The sequence below is a fragment of the Cannabis sativa genome, chromosome 7 (assembly GCF_029168945.1).
Source record: "Cannabis sativa cultivar Pink pepper isolate KNU-18-1 chromosome 7, ASM2916894v1, whole genome shotgun sequence".
In the NCBI taxonomy this organism is placed as follows: Eukaryota; Viridiplantae; Streptophyta; class Magnoliopsida; order Rosales; family Cannabaceae; genus Cannabis; species Cannabis sativa.
Window position 1 is genome coordinate 60,593,172 of NC_083607.1, and position 14,123 is coordinate 60,607,294.

At 30.8% G+C, this 14,123-nt stretch overlaps 1 protein-coding gene and 1 pseudogene across 1 annotated transcript; one reads left to right on the plus strand and one right to left on the minus strand.

The window, feature by feature from the left end:
• Positions 1-3,404, plus strand: LOC115696784 (wall-associated receptor kinase 2). The gene is made up of 3 exons (XM_061119055.1): positions 1-1,072; positions 1,235-1,387; positions 1,970-3,404. Exons 1-3 carry the CDS (start codon positions 97-99, stop codon positions 3,244-3,246), a joined length of 2,406 nt encoding a protein of 801 aa, XP_060975038.1. The 5' UTR covers positions 1-96; the 3' UTR covers positions 3,247-3,404.
• Positions 3,405-8,924: 5,520 nt separating this feature from the next.
• Positions 8,925-11,674, minus strand: LOC115697923 (wall-associated receptor kinase 2-like; annotated as a pseudogene).
• Positions 11,675-14,123: the final 2,449 nt, after the last annotated feature.

The window sequence follows — 14,123 nt, forward strand, 5'->3', positions numbered from 1 at the left end:
TTTTGTTCTATTATATAAATTTTTCTACAAAAGAAAGATAGAACTAGACTACTATGTATATATATATATATATATATATATATATAAATGTAAGAGATGAAAAAAGAAAATCTTATGCTACATAATTCATCATTATTATTAATATTATTGTTATTATTAATGGAAGTACTGAAGAAGAATAATTACTTGTGGTGCTGTCTCTTTTTGATGGTGTTATGGGCATTAATATCATCAGTAGCAGCAGGTCTTACTATGGTAAACTCACCCAATTGTCAGACAAAATGTGGAGATGTTGAGGTGCCATACCCCTTCGGAATCGACGACGAAAACTGCGCCATTAGTAAAGATATTGATCAGTACTTCTTGCTCACATGCAACACTACTAATACTACTGATGGTTCTCCTAAACTAATGTTTGGTAAATTGGAGGTTCTGAAGATCAATGTGGAGAACGCAACTATGAAGGTTGTTAAAAGCTACTCCTACGATTGTTATGATAAGAATGGTACCTTAACTCGTAGAAGCAGACGAGGGCTAACATTGAGTAAGTCGTTCACGCTGTCAGATTCTGAGAACAAGCTCTTTGCTTTCGGATGCGACACACAAGCCTTCATGTACGCTTCAAAAAATAATTTTGGGAGTGGGTGCATCTCCATCTGCTATGAAAATGTAAAGATGTCGGCCCAAACCTCGTGTTCGGGTTTCGGCTGTTGCCAGACCTCTGTTCCCAAGCATATCAAGTATTTATCAGTTACAACCAGTAGCTTCAATAACCACACCAATGTATCCTCGTTCAACCCGTGCGGGTATGCGTTCTTGGCCGATCAAAATAGTTTTGACATATCAAAAATGCGTCTCGATTCTAAGCCTGAACAAATCAAGAATACTAGCGTTGTGGTGGATTGGGTTGTGGGAAACCAGACGTGTGAGGAAGCTCAATCCAACTCATCATCATCTTCCTATGTGTGTGGAGAAAATAGTGATTGTTACTATTCGGAGAATGGTGGTGGATATCAATGCCGTTGCAAACAAGGATACGAGGGAAATCCTTATCTCAAACAAGGATGTCAAGGTATTTTTCGAAAATTACTAAAGAAAAAATGTATTATATTGGCTTAATCTGCCTTGATGGCCAAACTCGACCCTGAACTTATATGATGTCAATTATATCATGTTTCACATTTTTTCTTACTAATTCTGTTTTTGTGGTGCTAATATCTTTGGTTGGTGGTAGACATCGATGAGTGTTCAGATCCTACTATCATACCACATTGCAAAGGATGCAAAAACATACCTGGAAATTACACATGCAAGTGTCCACTTGGGATGCATGGAGATGGGAAAAATGATAATTGTCAAGGATTTCGTTTTAACACATTTGCGACAGGTAACTATAATTGTAGCAATCATTCATTAATTCTGTAAATATATCATATACAATTATTATATCAAAATGAGTATATATGACAAAATAATTTCCTTCAAACAAAATAGAATCCATTATACAATTTATTTTCGGATTATTTCATATATATTTATATGCAAAAAAATGATAAATTTTTTACATTTTTATAGAGCTACTGTTTTTTTTTTATATATATATTTTTATGGATTTTTTTATAAAAATATAGATTGTTGTTTTTTACTTGTTTTCGAAAAAATGTCGTTTTAATATTGTTGTTAGGGGAAAATAATGTATATTTTTTTTTTTTTTGTTATTTTAGAACAATATTATTTTGATATTGCTATTAAAGAAAAGTAACATTAAAATAACATTTATCAAAAAGACTAAAAAAATAAGTGACAACATGTGAAAAAAAATCTATAAAAATTTAAATAAAAACAGTTTGTAGAAAATAAAGAATTATATTTTTAGATATACTATGGAAGTTCTCTTATATTTATTATTTTCATAGAATTATTTTTATATCATAATTTATTATTATTCATATATATATTTGGCGTGTAGTTATTGCAGCAAGCCTTCTTTTGATGGTAATAGTTTTACTCATTTTCTACGACTACAAAAGGAGAAAGAGAGAGAAGATATTCAAACAAAATGGTGGACTCTTATTAAAAAACCAAAGAGTGAGAATCTTCACCAAAGCAGAGTTAGCCAATGCAACCAATAACTACAACCAATCTAATTTCATCGGTCAAGGTGGCTTTGCTTCTGTTTACAAAGGAGTAATTATACTAAATGAAGCTAATAGTATTACTAACACAAGTACTCAACTAATAGCCGTGAAGAAACCAAAACTTGAGAAGGATGATCAAAATAAAAGCATACAAATAAACCACCAACAATTCCATGAAGAAATCGCCATTGTTTCTCAAGTCAATCACAAGAATGTGGTCAAACTCTTAGGCTTATGTCTTGAAACAAAAATCCCACTTCTAGTTTACGAATTGGTACCAAACGGAACCCTCTCTCAACACATCCATGCTAAGGGATCATCATCATCATCTGCCATGTTAAGGCCTTGGAAAACTCGACTACGCATTGCATCAGAAACCGCTCTCTCCATTGACTATTTGCACTCTTTAGCTCAACCTCCAATCATTCATCGAGACATTAAGTCGACTAACATTCTTTTGGATGAAAACTACACTGCAAAAGTGTCTGATTTCGGTGCCTCGGTTTTGATCCCTCCAGGCCAGACTGGCATAGCCACAACAGTTCAAGGGACTATCGGTTACTTAGATCCAGAATACTTGACTACTAGTACATTAACTTCGAAGAGCGATGTTTATAGCTTTGGTGTTGTTTTGGTGGAATTGATAACTGGAGAAAAGCCGATCTCAAATGGGGTTAGGAGGAGTGGAGCGAAGAGTAATATTATTCAGTACTTTGTTTCAACGGTAAGAGAAAACAAGGGTAAGAAATATGTGGGTAAAATAGTGGATCCTAATGTTGTTTACGATGAAAATCATGAGATAGAGATAGAAACAGTTGCTGAGCTCGCAATGAAGTGTTTGGAAGGATTCGGCGAAAGAAGACCGACGATGAAAGAAGTTGCAGAAGAGCTTGTTTGGCTTAACAAAGGCATTAACAAAGGCAGTAGTAGATACTATAATAATGCTCAACAGAATAATGAAGAGACCAATCAATTACTCATCGTTGATCATGGTGATCAATCATCTGTTATGAGTAATATAGATATTAAGAATAAGGATCAAATTGTTGAGTATACCACATTTGATGTGTCAGGATATGATGGGGAATCATCAATTTCTCTTCACTAGCACTTTTCACAATATAGTCGTGTCAAGTAATGAGTTTGTTAAAACTATTAAGACTTAGTTTGCTCTTTGTACTATTTATAATGAGTATCACTATAAATACATTTTATAATGAGTATTCATTTAATAAGACAGTTGCTAAAAATTTGCAGCTTTCTAACACTTCAAGACGCAAGATTAATATAAAGGTAAAATTGTGGTATTTTTCAAACTTTTCATCTCCTTATGCGTCCCTAATATAAAAGGGTAAACACAGTAAGCTCTCAAACCCTAAACACTTCTCATCTTCGTCTCTTCTTCTCTATCTAAGAAAAACAAACACAGTTAGGGTTTTCTAAGTGCTTGTTTAGCTGTGTTTTTCAGTTTTTAGTTCTCAGAATTGTATTTTCAAAAGTGAGAATATAAAATAATTTTGTCATTTTGAAAATTTAATGGTGTTTGGTTCAGATTTTTAAAAACTATTTTTAGATTTTTTTAACTAAAATTACACCATACCCATCCTACACCAAACCCAGACCCGAACCCAAACTTGGACCCCAGACCCCAACCCTAACCCAGACCCAAATCCAGACTCGAACCTGGACCCTAGACCCCGGACTCCAGACCCCGACCCTAAACTAGACCCAGACCCAGACCTGAACTCTGACCCTAACCCTGGACTTTGGACCCTGAACCAAACCTAGACCCAGACCCAAATGCAAGACCCGGACCCCAAACTTGAATTTGGACCCAAACTTGGACCCCGAACTTTGACATAGACTCAAATCCAGACCTTGGTCCCAGACCCGGACCTGGACTCGGACCCCAAATTTGAGACCCCGACCCAGACTCAAACCTCGGTGAACTTTCAACAATACTGATTTCGCCCCTAAAATAAATAGATTGTTAAAAATTTCCCTTGAACTTTTACATTTACTAAAATTTAGTCCTTATGCTAGGTTCTGTCTCATCATTCTGTTTAAATGTTGACGTGTATTTGTAAATTAGCAACTTTGCCCCCTAAATCCTTACAACTATCAAAGCGTACCTCCTCAAAATAAAAATGAGAAAGATTCAACATTTTTTTTCAGTAAATCTTAACTTATTAATTTAGATATTAAAAAAAATCATTTTGAATGAGTAAGAAAATTAAAATTTTAAAACTAATTGAGTGATTTAAAAAATTATTTATTTTTTTTTATTAAAAATCTATTTATTTTTTTTTTATTAATATTTGTTATTTGATTAAATATTTTTATTAAGTTGTTTTAATAATTTTTATCAATTATAATTTTTTATTATTTTCAATAAAAAAGGAAATTTGATAACATATAAAGCCATCTCTAATAAGAAATGTTAAATTTGACCAATATTTTCCACAAAAAAATATCTCTCTAAACTCTTAAAATAGAGACATTCCTATCACTATGATAGAATTTTCCTATATAATGAAACAACTTTTCATAAGTCAATTATTTTGTAATATTAGTCGACCTTCATATTCATGAACTGAAGTAGTTGGCCAAATTAGAAGACTTGGAAAATTCTAAGGTCACCTTTAGTAATTATATATATATATATATGTATTTATGTATTAATTATTTAACTACTTGACCACTTGTGTTGTGTTGTTCTTGTTACTAAACAAACCAAAGAAAAGTATAGTAAGAAAAGTACTCGATGAAAGCTTATCATAGGTGTGTTGAGAAAGACAATAATAGTAATAATTTCAATAATATCTAACAAGAATAAAATGTTACAAAAGGAAAAATGTTTTTGAAAATTTTCCATAATTATAATTTTACGGCCTAAGATTTTTAATTACAAAAATACACTTGTTAAATTTTAAAATTACAAAAATACACAGTTTACTCAATAAAAAGTAAAAAGAACAATGAAAAAACAAGCAAAAAATAATATTATGACAACTATAAATAAACTATAAAACAACTAGAAAAACAGTAAATTATTTTTACTGAAAATATATTTTTGTAAACAAAAAAATTCAAAAAATAAAAATAAAAATTTATCCGTATCGACATATAATTTTTTTTTAATTTTGAGCCATTGGATTACTATTAAATGGTTGTGATTAATTTGGAAATTAAATAAAAATAAATAATAAATAACTTGTAACCTGAAAGTGACCTAATCATTTATTTCCTTATAAAACTTTAATTAACATTAATTATATTTTAAAATTAAATTAGTTATAATTATTAATTAATTTTTTGCAATTTATTACTATATAAGGATCTTTTAGCAATTTATTTTTTTATACTTAAATTATGTAAAATTTTATAGCAAAACTTTTTATAATTTAAAATTATACACATATAATTTCATAATTTAAATTTTATTATACTTGTAATCTTAATTTTAAATTATTACACTTAATTATTTAATTTTTTTATTTAAATATTTAAAAAGTAAAAAATGAAATAAGTTGAAGGATTTTTTAGAAAAAAAATGGTTGCACTTGTTATCGATTGATTAGCTTGATGCCTCATACTTAGTTCATATAATTGTAACAAAATAATGAAATATCATTTAAAAATAATTAATTATTTGAAAATTTATTATAAGAGGAGAATTTTAATTTTTGTCAAAAGAAGTTTAATTTTTGTAAAAAAATAAATTTTATTGTAAATATTATAATTAAATGGCTTAATTATTAAAATAATTCAAGTAAGGATTTAAATATAAATATTAATTGCTAAAAGAGGTCTTGTTAAATATTTAATTAATTATTTTAAGAAAATAGTTAATTATAATTAAATAATTCTAAAAAAGGAATGTCTACTATTTAATTAATTATTTTAAGAAAATAGTTAATTATAATTAATTAAATCTAAAAAAAAAAAAAAGTCTACCTATTAGTAACCTGTTATTACAGGTTAAAGAAAAATGTAACCATATGGTTACAATAAAAATGTAACCATTGAATAGTCACCCATATATATATACACATAAATATAAGCGTAGATCTCATAAAAATTATAATATGTTTTAAATATAAAATATAATGCACTCTCCTTATTTTAGTTAATTAAATATTATACATGCATATAAATGTGACCTATCAAAGTTTATAGTTAATACATTTTTTAATTAACATTACTACTATTAAACTGAGTTTCTAATATTTTAAACATCACTCATTCTATATTTAAATTACTTAATGTAAATTTTCTAATTTATTGAATAAAATATATTTGAAAACTAAAAAAAATTATCATATTTTTTTCAATGGACATACATAAAGTTTCAGTCGCTGAAAATCTTAATGTAAAACTTTATTGTATGCGTTGTTCGATATTGGCCCCCTACTCTTTAATTCTAGCTCCGCCCCTGACTAGCAGCAGGTCTTACTATATGGTAAAGTCACTCAATTGTTAGAAAAAATGTGGAGATGTGGAGGACCCGTACCCCTTCAAAATCCACAACCAAAGATGCGCCATTAGTAAAGATATTGATAACAACTTCTTTTTAAAAAATTAATAATAAACCCAAAATCAATTTGTACATAAAAAGTACTAATAATATAAAAAAATTTGAAGATTAGTGGGAGTCGTCATATTTTTCTTGTTCTTTATGTGGACGACATTTTACTTACCAGCAGTGATTTGTCATTACTAAATGAGACCAAAATTTTTATGTCTACCATTTTTTGATATGAAGGATCTTGGAGAAGCATTTTTGTTTTGGAGATTGAGATTCATCGTGATAAGAATCGAAATTTTTGGCTTATGTCAAGAAAGTTTACATTAATCGTGTGCTCAAAAGGTTCAACATAAACTTTTTGTAAGCCTGGTTCTGTTCCTATTCTGAAAGGAACAAATTTACTAAGCAACATTGTCCCAAAAATGACTTAAAAAGAGAAGCAGTGAAGAATATCCTATATGCAAGTGTAGTAGAGAGTTTAATGTATGCTTAGGTTTGCACTAGACCTTACATTGCTTTCATAATCGATGTTCTTGAGAGATATTTATCTGATCCTAGCCATGATCACTTGGTTGTAGCCAAGAAAGTCATGATATATTTGCAAAGAACGAATAGTTTTATGCTTGTGTATAAGCATATCGACAATCTTCGAGTTGTTGGTTATTCATATTCAGATTTTGGTGGTTATGTAGATGATTTAAAGTTAATTTTTGGCTATATTTTTACTTTTGATGGTGTAGCTATTTCTTGAAAAAGTGTTAAATAGACTTTAATCACATCATCTACTATATTTGTTAAGTTTATCGTATGTTATGAGACATCTTTGCAAGCTTTATGGTTAAAGAATTTAATTTTAGAGATACGACTAGTTGATTCTATTTCCTCTCCTATACTAATCTATTGTGATAATAATATTGTTGTATTCTTTTCAAAAAATAATGAGATTAGTAGTGCTTCAAAACATATGAAAATAGAGTATCTCAGTATTAGAGACTTGGTCAAGAAATGAGACATTGTGATAGAATATTGTAAGACCAAGTTGATGTTTACAGATCCTCTAACCAAAGGATTAAGTGCTATGTTGTTTAACAAACGTGTTAGTTGATATGAGCATTTTATAATCTTTTGCACCTTTGGTTAGTGGGAGTTTCTTATTCTATCATTTGAGATTACATTTATATGTAATTTACTTGTTGATGTTATGAACTACTTTGTGGGCCAATAATTTTTTTGATTATTGGATGTTTATGCTTTCAGTTATGTTTCATTATATTCTCAAGAATAATTGAATTGAAAGCATGTTTTAAATGCAATTACTTAATGACAATGATATTTTGTTGGCTTAATTTTTAAGCATGTTTAGTGACACTTACTTATTTATTAAGTAATGTGTGGTTAATTTTACTAGCTTATTTATTAAGCATCACAGTATCAGTGAAATTGAAGACTGATAAGGATATTATGTTATTTTAAATTGATCACATGTTGAACATAATTCCTTACCACACTACTAGACTTGTTGACCATGTCGATTTAATACTTTGGTATTTGTGATTATGAATGTCTTTTGTTGACTTAAAAACAATATGACTGTCATAGTTCATTATCAAATGTTAAATTGGACCGGTATGTTGAGATGCTATCAGAGAACTATCATTTTTAAAGTGGCCACAAATATTTTTCTGTTGTTCAACCCATGAGTCATTTTCAAACAAAATTATTTTGATATATAATATAGATGTATTAAAATTAATGTAGCCCAAGTGGGAGAATGTTAGACTTTTTATTTGGGCTTACATTAAATTGTATTAGTTCTATTAAATCTTTGGTTGATTGGATAGTTCTTTGCTGTGTTAGCCCATATTGTTGGTGATCAATAGTTAATGGGCTTAGCATCTGTGTGTGTTAAGTCTAGGTAAAGCAGAAGTGTGGGCGTTTCTAGTTGACTAAAGCCTTTGATCATGAGCAGGCCCATTCCAACTAGGGTTATGTAACTAAGTCCCCTTCCTAACTCTATAAATACATATTGTCTCATTACAATTGTATACTTTTAATAATTAGAAAAATAAAACTGCATCTGATTTATAGACCTAGGGAGGGAAACTTAGTTAATAGTATTACACTATCAAATTGTGGTAATTGCTATGAATTAATCAGGTAGGCAACCATAATTATTATCTAATTAGTGTATATATTATAGTGTTCATTGTATACAATTTTATATCTTTGAATTATTAATTTATCTAACAACCAAACCATAACTCATGATACAATTTTGGTATTGAATAAATGTTATATTTAGTGTGATTTTATAAAAATAAAATAAAAAAAAAAATTCCCGCAATTGTGTTCCCTAATTTTAATATATGCCACTACATTGTGAAAAGTGCTAGTTAAGAGAAATTGACGATTCTCCATCGTATCCTAACACATCTAATGTGGTATACTCAACAACTTGATCATGATTCTTAATATTCGTAATACTATTAGAAACTGATGATTGATCACCATGATCAACGAGGAGTAACTGATCAGTCTCTTCATTAATATTTTGTTGAGAGTTATTATAGCATTTGTTATTGCTTTTGTTAAGCCAAACAAGCTCTTCTGCTACTTCTTTCATCGTCGGTCTTCTTTCGCCATATCCTTCCAAACACTTCATTGCAAGCTCAGCAACTGTTTCTATCTCTGTCTCATGACTTTCATCGTAAACAACATTAGGATCCACTATTTTTTCCACATATCTCTCACCCTTGTTTTCTCTTATTGTTGAAACAAAGTATTGAATAATATTACTCTTGACTCCGCTCCTCCTAACGCCGTTTGAGATCGGCTTTTCTCCCGTTATCAATTCCACCAAAACAACACCAAAGCTATAAACATCGCTCTTCGTAGTCAATGTACCAGTAGTCAAGTATTCCGGATCTAAGTAACCGAGAGTCCCTTGAACTGTTGTGGCTATGCCAGTCTGACCTGGAGGGATCAAAACTGAGGCACCGAAATCAGACACTTTTGCAGTGTAGTTTTCATCCAAGAGAATGTTGGTCGACTTAATGTCTCGGTGAATAATTGGGGGTTGAGCTAAAGAGTGTAAATAGTCAATGGAAAGAGCGGTTTCTGTTGCAATGCGTAGTCGAGTTTTCCAAGGCCTTAACATGGCTGATGATGATGATGATCCCTTAGCATGGATGTGTTGAGAGAGGGTTCCGTTTGGTACCAATTCGTAAACTAGAAGTGGGATTTTTGTTTCAAGACATAAGCCTAACAGTTTTACCACATTCTTGTGGTTGACTTGGGAGACAATGGCGATTTCTTCATGGAATTGTTGGTGGTTTATTTGTATGCTTTTGTTTTGATCATCCTTCTCAAGTTTTGATTTTTTCACAGCTATTTGTTGAGTACTTGTACCAGTAATACTATTAATTTCATTTAGTATAACTACTCCTTTGTAAATAGAAGCAAAGCCACCTTGGCCGATGAAATTAGATTGGTTGTAGTTGTTTGTTGCTTTGGCTAATTCTGCTTTGGTGAAGATTCTTACTCTCTGGTGCTTTAACACTAAACCACCATTTTGTTTGAATATCTTCTCTCTCTTTCTTCTTTTACAGTCGTAGAAAAGGAGTAAAACTATTATCATCAAAAAAATGCTTGCTCCAATAACTGTACATGCCAAAACATATATATATATCAACATTACTAGTATATTATGATATGAAAATGTCCTATGAAAAATGATGAAGAAATTGTATAATGAATATTTTGTTTGGTCAAATACTCATTTTGATAAATAATTGTATATGAAGTATGAATACCTGTTGCTAATGTGTCAAAACGAAATCCTTTACAATTTCCATTCTTCCCATCTCCATGCATCCCAAGTGAACACTTGCATGTGTAATTTCCAGGTATGTTTTTGCATCCTTTGCAATTTTTTATGATCTTAGGATCTAAACACTCATCAATGTCTATACCACCAACCAAAGATATTAACACCACAAAAAACAGAATTAGTAAAAAGTGTGAAACATGATATGATTGACATATATAATAATATAAGTTCAGGGTGGAGTTTGGATTAAGGCAGATTAAGCCAATATAATACATTTTTTCTTTAGTAATTTTGGAAAATACATACCTTGGCATCCTTGTTTGAGATAAGGATTTCCCTCATATCCTTGCTTGCAACGACATTGATATCCACCACCATTCTCGGAATAGTAACAATCACTATTTTCTCCACACACATAGGACGATGAATTCGATTGAGCTTCCTTACATGTTAGGTTATTTCCCACAACCCAATCCAGCAGAACTATAGGATTCTTGACTTGTTCGGGCTTAAAATCGATCGAGACGCATTTTTGATATGTCAAAACTATTCTGATCAGCCAAGAAAGCATACCCACAAGGGTTAAACGAGTAAACATCTTTGTGGTTATTGAAGCTACCTATTCTGAGTGATAAATACTTGAGATGCTTGGGAACAGAGGTCTGGCAACACCCTAAACCCGAACACGAGGTTTGGGCCGACATCTTTACATATTCGTTGCAGATGGAGATGCACCCGCTCCCAAAATTATTTTTTGAAGCGTACATGACGGCTTGTGTGTCGCAACCGAAAGCAAAGAGCTTGTTCTCAGAATATGAGAGCGTGAACGAGTTACTCAATGTTATAGATGTTCTGGTTCGATTAATTGAGCTACCATGCTTACGGTAACAGTCGTAGGAGTAGTAATGCTTAACACTCATGGTGGCTTTTTCCACATCAATGTTGGTAACTTCTAAGTTTCTTCCATATATTAATTTAGGAGAACCAGAAGAAGTGTTGCAATTGAGCAAGAAGTGCTCATCAATATCTTTACTAATGGCGCAGTTTTCGTCGTGGATTCCGAATGGGTATGGGACCTCAACATCTCCACATTTGTTCGGACAATTGGGTGACTTTACCATGGTAAGATCTGCTGCTACTGATGATGGCCATAACACCACCAAAAAAAAGCAGCACAAGTAATTATTCTTCTTCATTTCCATTAATAACAGCAATAATATTAATAATATATAATGATGTATTATGTTATGTATACTTAGTAGTTATTAGCATAAGATTTTCTTTTTCTATATATATAGTACTACAGTAGTACTATCTTCCTTTTCTAGCTAGTTGCCTGGTTCCTATCATCACAGCCTGTTTGACTTGGTATTATTATTAATATATATACATATATATATATATTATATATGTTATGCAGTTGACCTGGTTCTATATAATATATAGTAAAATTATTATATTTATTAATAATGTTATATCTATTAGTTAGTACAAGTAAATTTGACAAATAAAAACTCATCATAATAATTTGTGATGACATATAAAAAACAAATATAATAATTTCAATATTAATTTATATTTCTGACTACAGTGATCAAGTTGTAGGAAGAGTTGTATATATATATATATTTAGAAGTAAAATATTATATATATATATATACACATAATATTAACCTTGCATTGCATGCATGTAAAATGATTGAACCTGGAAATCTTCCAAATTGACCAGGTCGATATCGATCGATCGATCGATAATTGGAGAAGAACAATAATGATGAACTAGTCTAGTATTAATTATAAAATAATGAGTTGGAAAATTTCATACAATTTAGAAAACTACAAGTTGTAGTTGCACTTGTACACCATGCATGCATGTATATCAAGGTATCTTTCGACTTCGTCAACACTGATAGCTGCCATGGTTGGAAATAATATGTATGAACCAACCATCGATATATATATATGTATACATATATATATATATATAAATGCATATGGATCACAAAAAAAAATGCAACTTAATTAAACATTAATATATATAATGAGCCAGGGCAGTCTTAAATATTTTAGTAGCTAGTCCTCTTTTAATTTTAAAAATTAAGTCCATAAAATTAAAGTGTAATTTATAAATAATATTTTTAAATATTATCAAAATTAATAAATAGTAGTAATAGATTTTTTTTAGGCTTAATAGAATTGAAAATAGAAATGGAAGTGACCAATAACAAGTTGTTAGCCCTCTGAAAAATTAGGTTCATAAAAATAAAAATAAAAAAATAAAAAAAACTAAAAGGCATTAAAGAATCGAAAAAAAAAATATATTGGACCTTTTTATTTTATTTTTATTTTTGGGCTATGTGCAGTAGCCCTACTTGCACATCATATAAGGATCGGCCCTGTAATGAGCACTTGATTAATAAGTTTCAATAATTTTGTCCAAGTCCTATTTTTCTAATGGTCATTAGTATGTAAGGGAATATGTCACATGAAAATTGATGTTTTGCAAAAAAAAAATAATTTATTTCTACAAATAATAGTTACTGAATCGTGTTGGAAGAGATAGCTAAGTTTGTTAGTCTCTAGAATTTAGTTAGTTAGTGATGCAAGCTAGTTAGTTACTCTATTACTGTTGTGATCAAACCGATCACAATGACCAAATATCAAGAACAACTTAATTGATCTAAGTCTATGACAGATTAGCAAAAACTCAACACAAAAAGATTGTCAATAAAAACAGTAAAACAAACTGAATTTAACAAGAGAGAATGAAATCAAGATTCAGCCATTAAGGTACTTTCCATTAAACGAGTATGCGAAGAATACATTGTACATCAATTGGTGATTCAAACTAGAGTATAAGGAAGAGAAATTGAACTCCAAACTGAGCACACCAGAAACTGGTTTCTCGACAACAGTACACAACAATCTCTCTGCCTCTCTCTCTCTCTCTCTCTTATTTTTGTAAATTGAAAAATGAATCACACCTAGCTAAGAGTTAGTTGAGTCTATTTATAGACAAACCAACATAACTAACTTAACCATAAAACCGGTAAAGCAGTTAGAAAGTCCTAAAGAACATTCAGCTAAGGCTTAGTTTCTAGGCCACTTTACAACATTTCCACCTTGGCATAGATACTTAGACTTAGAGAACATGAGTATAAAAAGCTGAACTTTGATGGAAGATATGAGAAACTCATCCAATTTCCTTGATGTTGACCAAGTTTAGACAGTGTCTAAACTTGGCTTGAGTGACACATTTTGTAAAAATGTCTGCAGGGTTGTGGTCAGTGCAGATTTTCTTCACTTGAACCTGTCCATTGGCAATGATCTCTCTGATAAAGTGTAGTTTGATGTCGATATGCTTTGACCTATCATGGAACATAGGATTTTTCATTAAGTGCAATGCACTTTGGTTTTCACAATGGACAGTCATGTCCTCAGAGTTGAACCCGAGTTCTTTTGAGAGACCTTTTAGCCACAGTGCCTCTTTTATTGCCTCAGTTGCAGCCATGTACTCGGCCTCTGTGGATGACAGAGCTACAACTTTCTGCAGGTTTGACTTCCAGCTGATGCATCCACCTAAAGCTGTGAAGATATAACCTGTCAATGATCTCCTTGTGTCAATGCA

Excerpts from the sequence above, each read along its gene's own strand:
- LOC115696784 (XM_061119055.1), top strand. The coding sequence starts at position 97 with ATGAAAAAAGAAAATCTTATGCTACATAATTCATCATTATTATTAATA. Across the intron at positions 1,073-1,234 it reads TCTCAAACAAGGATGTCAAG|ACATCGATGAGTGTTCAGAT; the intron begins GTATTTTTCGAA and ends GGTTGGTGGTAG. Across the intron at positions 1,388-1,969 it reads TTTTAACACATTTGCGACAG|TTATTGCAGCAAGCCTTCTT; the intron begins GTAACTATAATT and ends TTTGGCGTGTAG.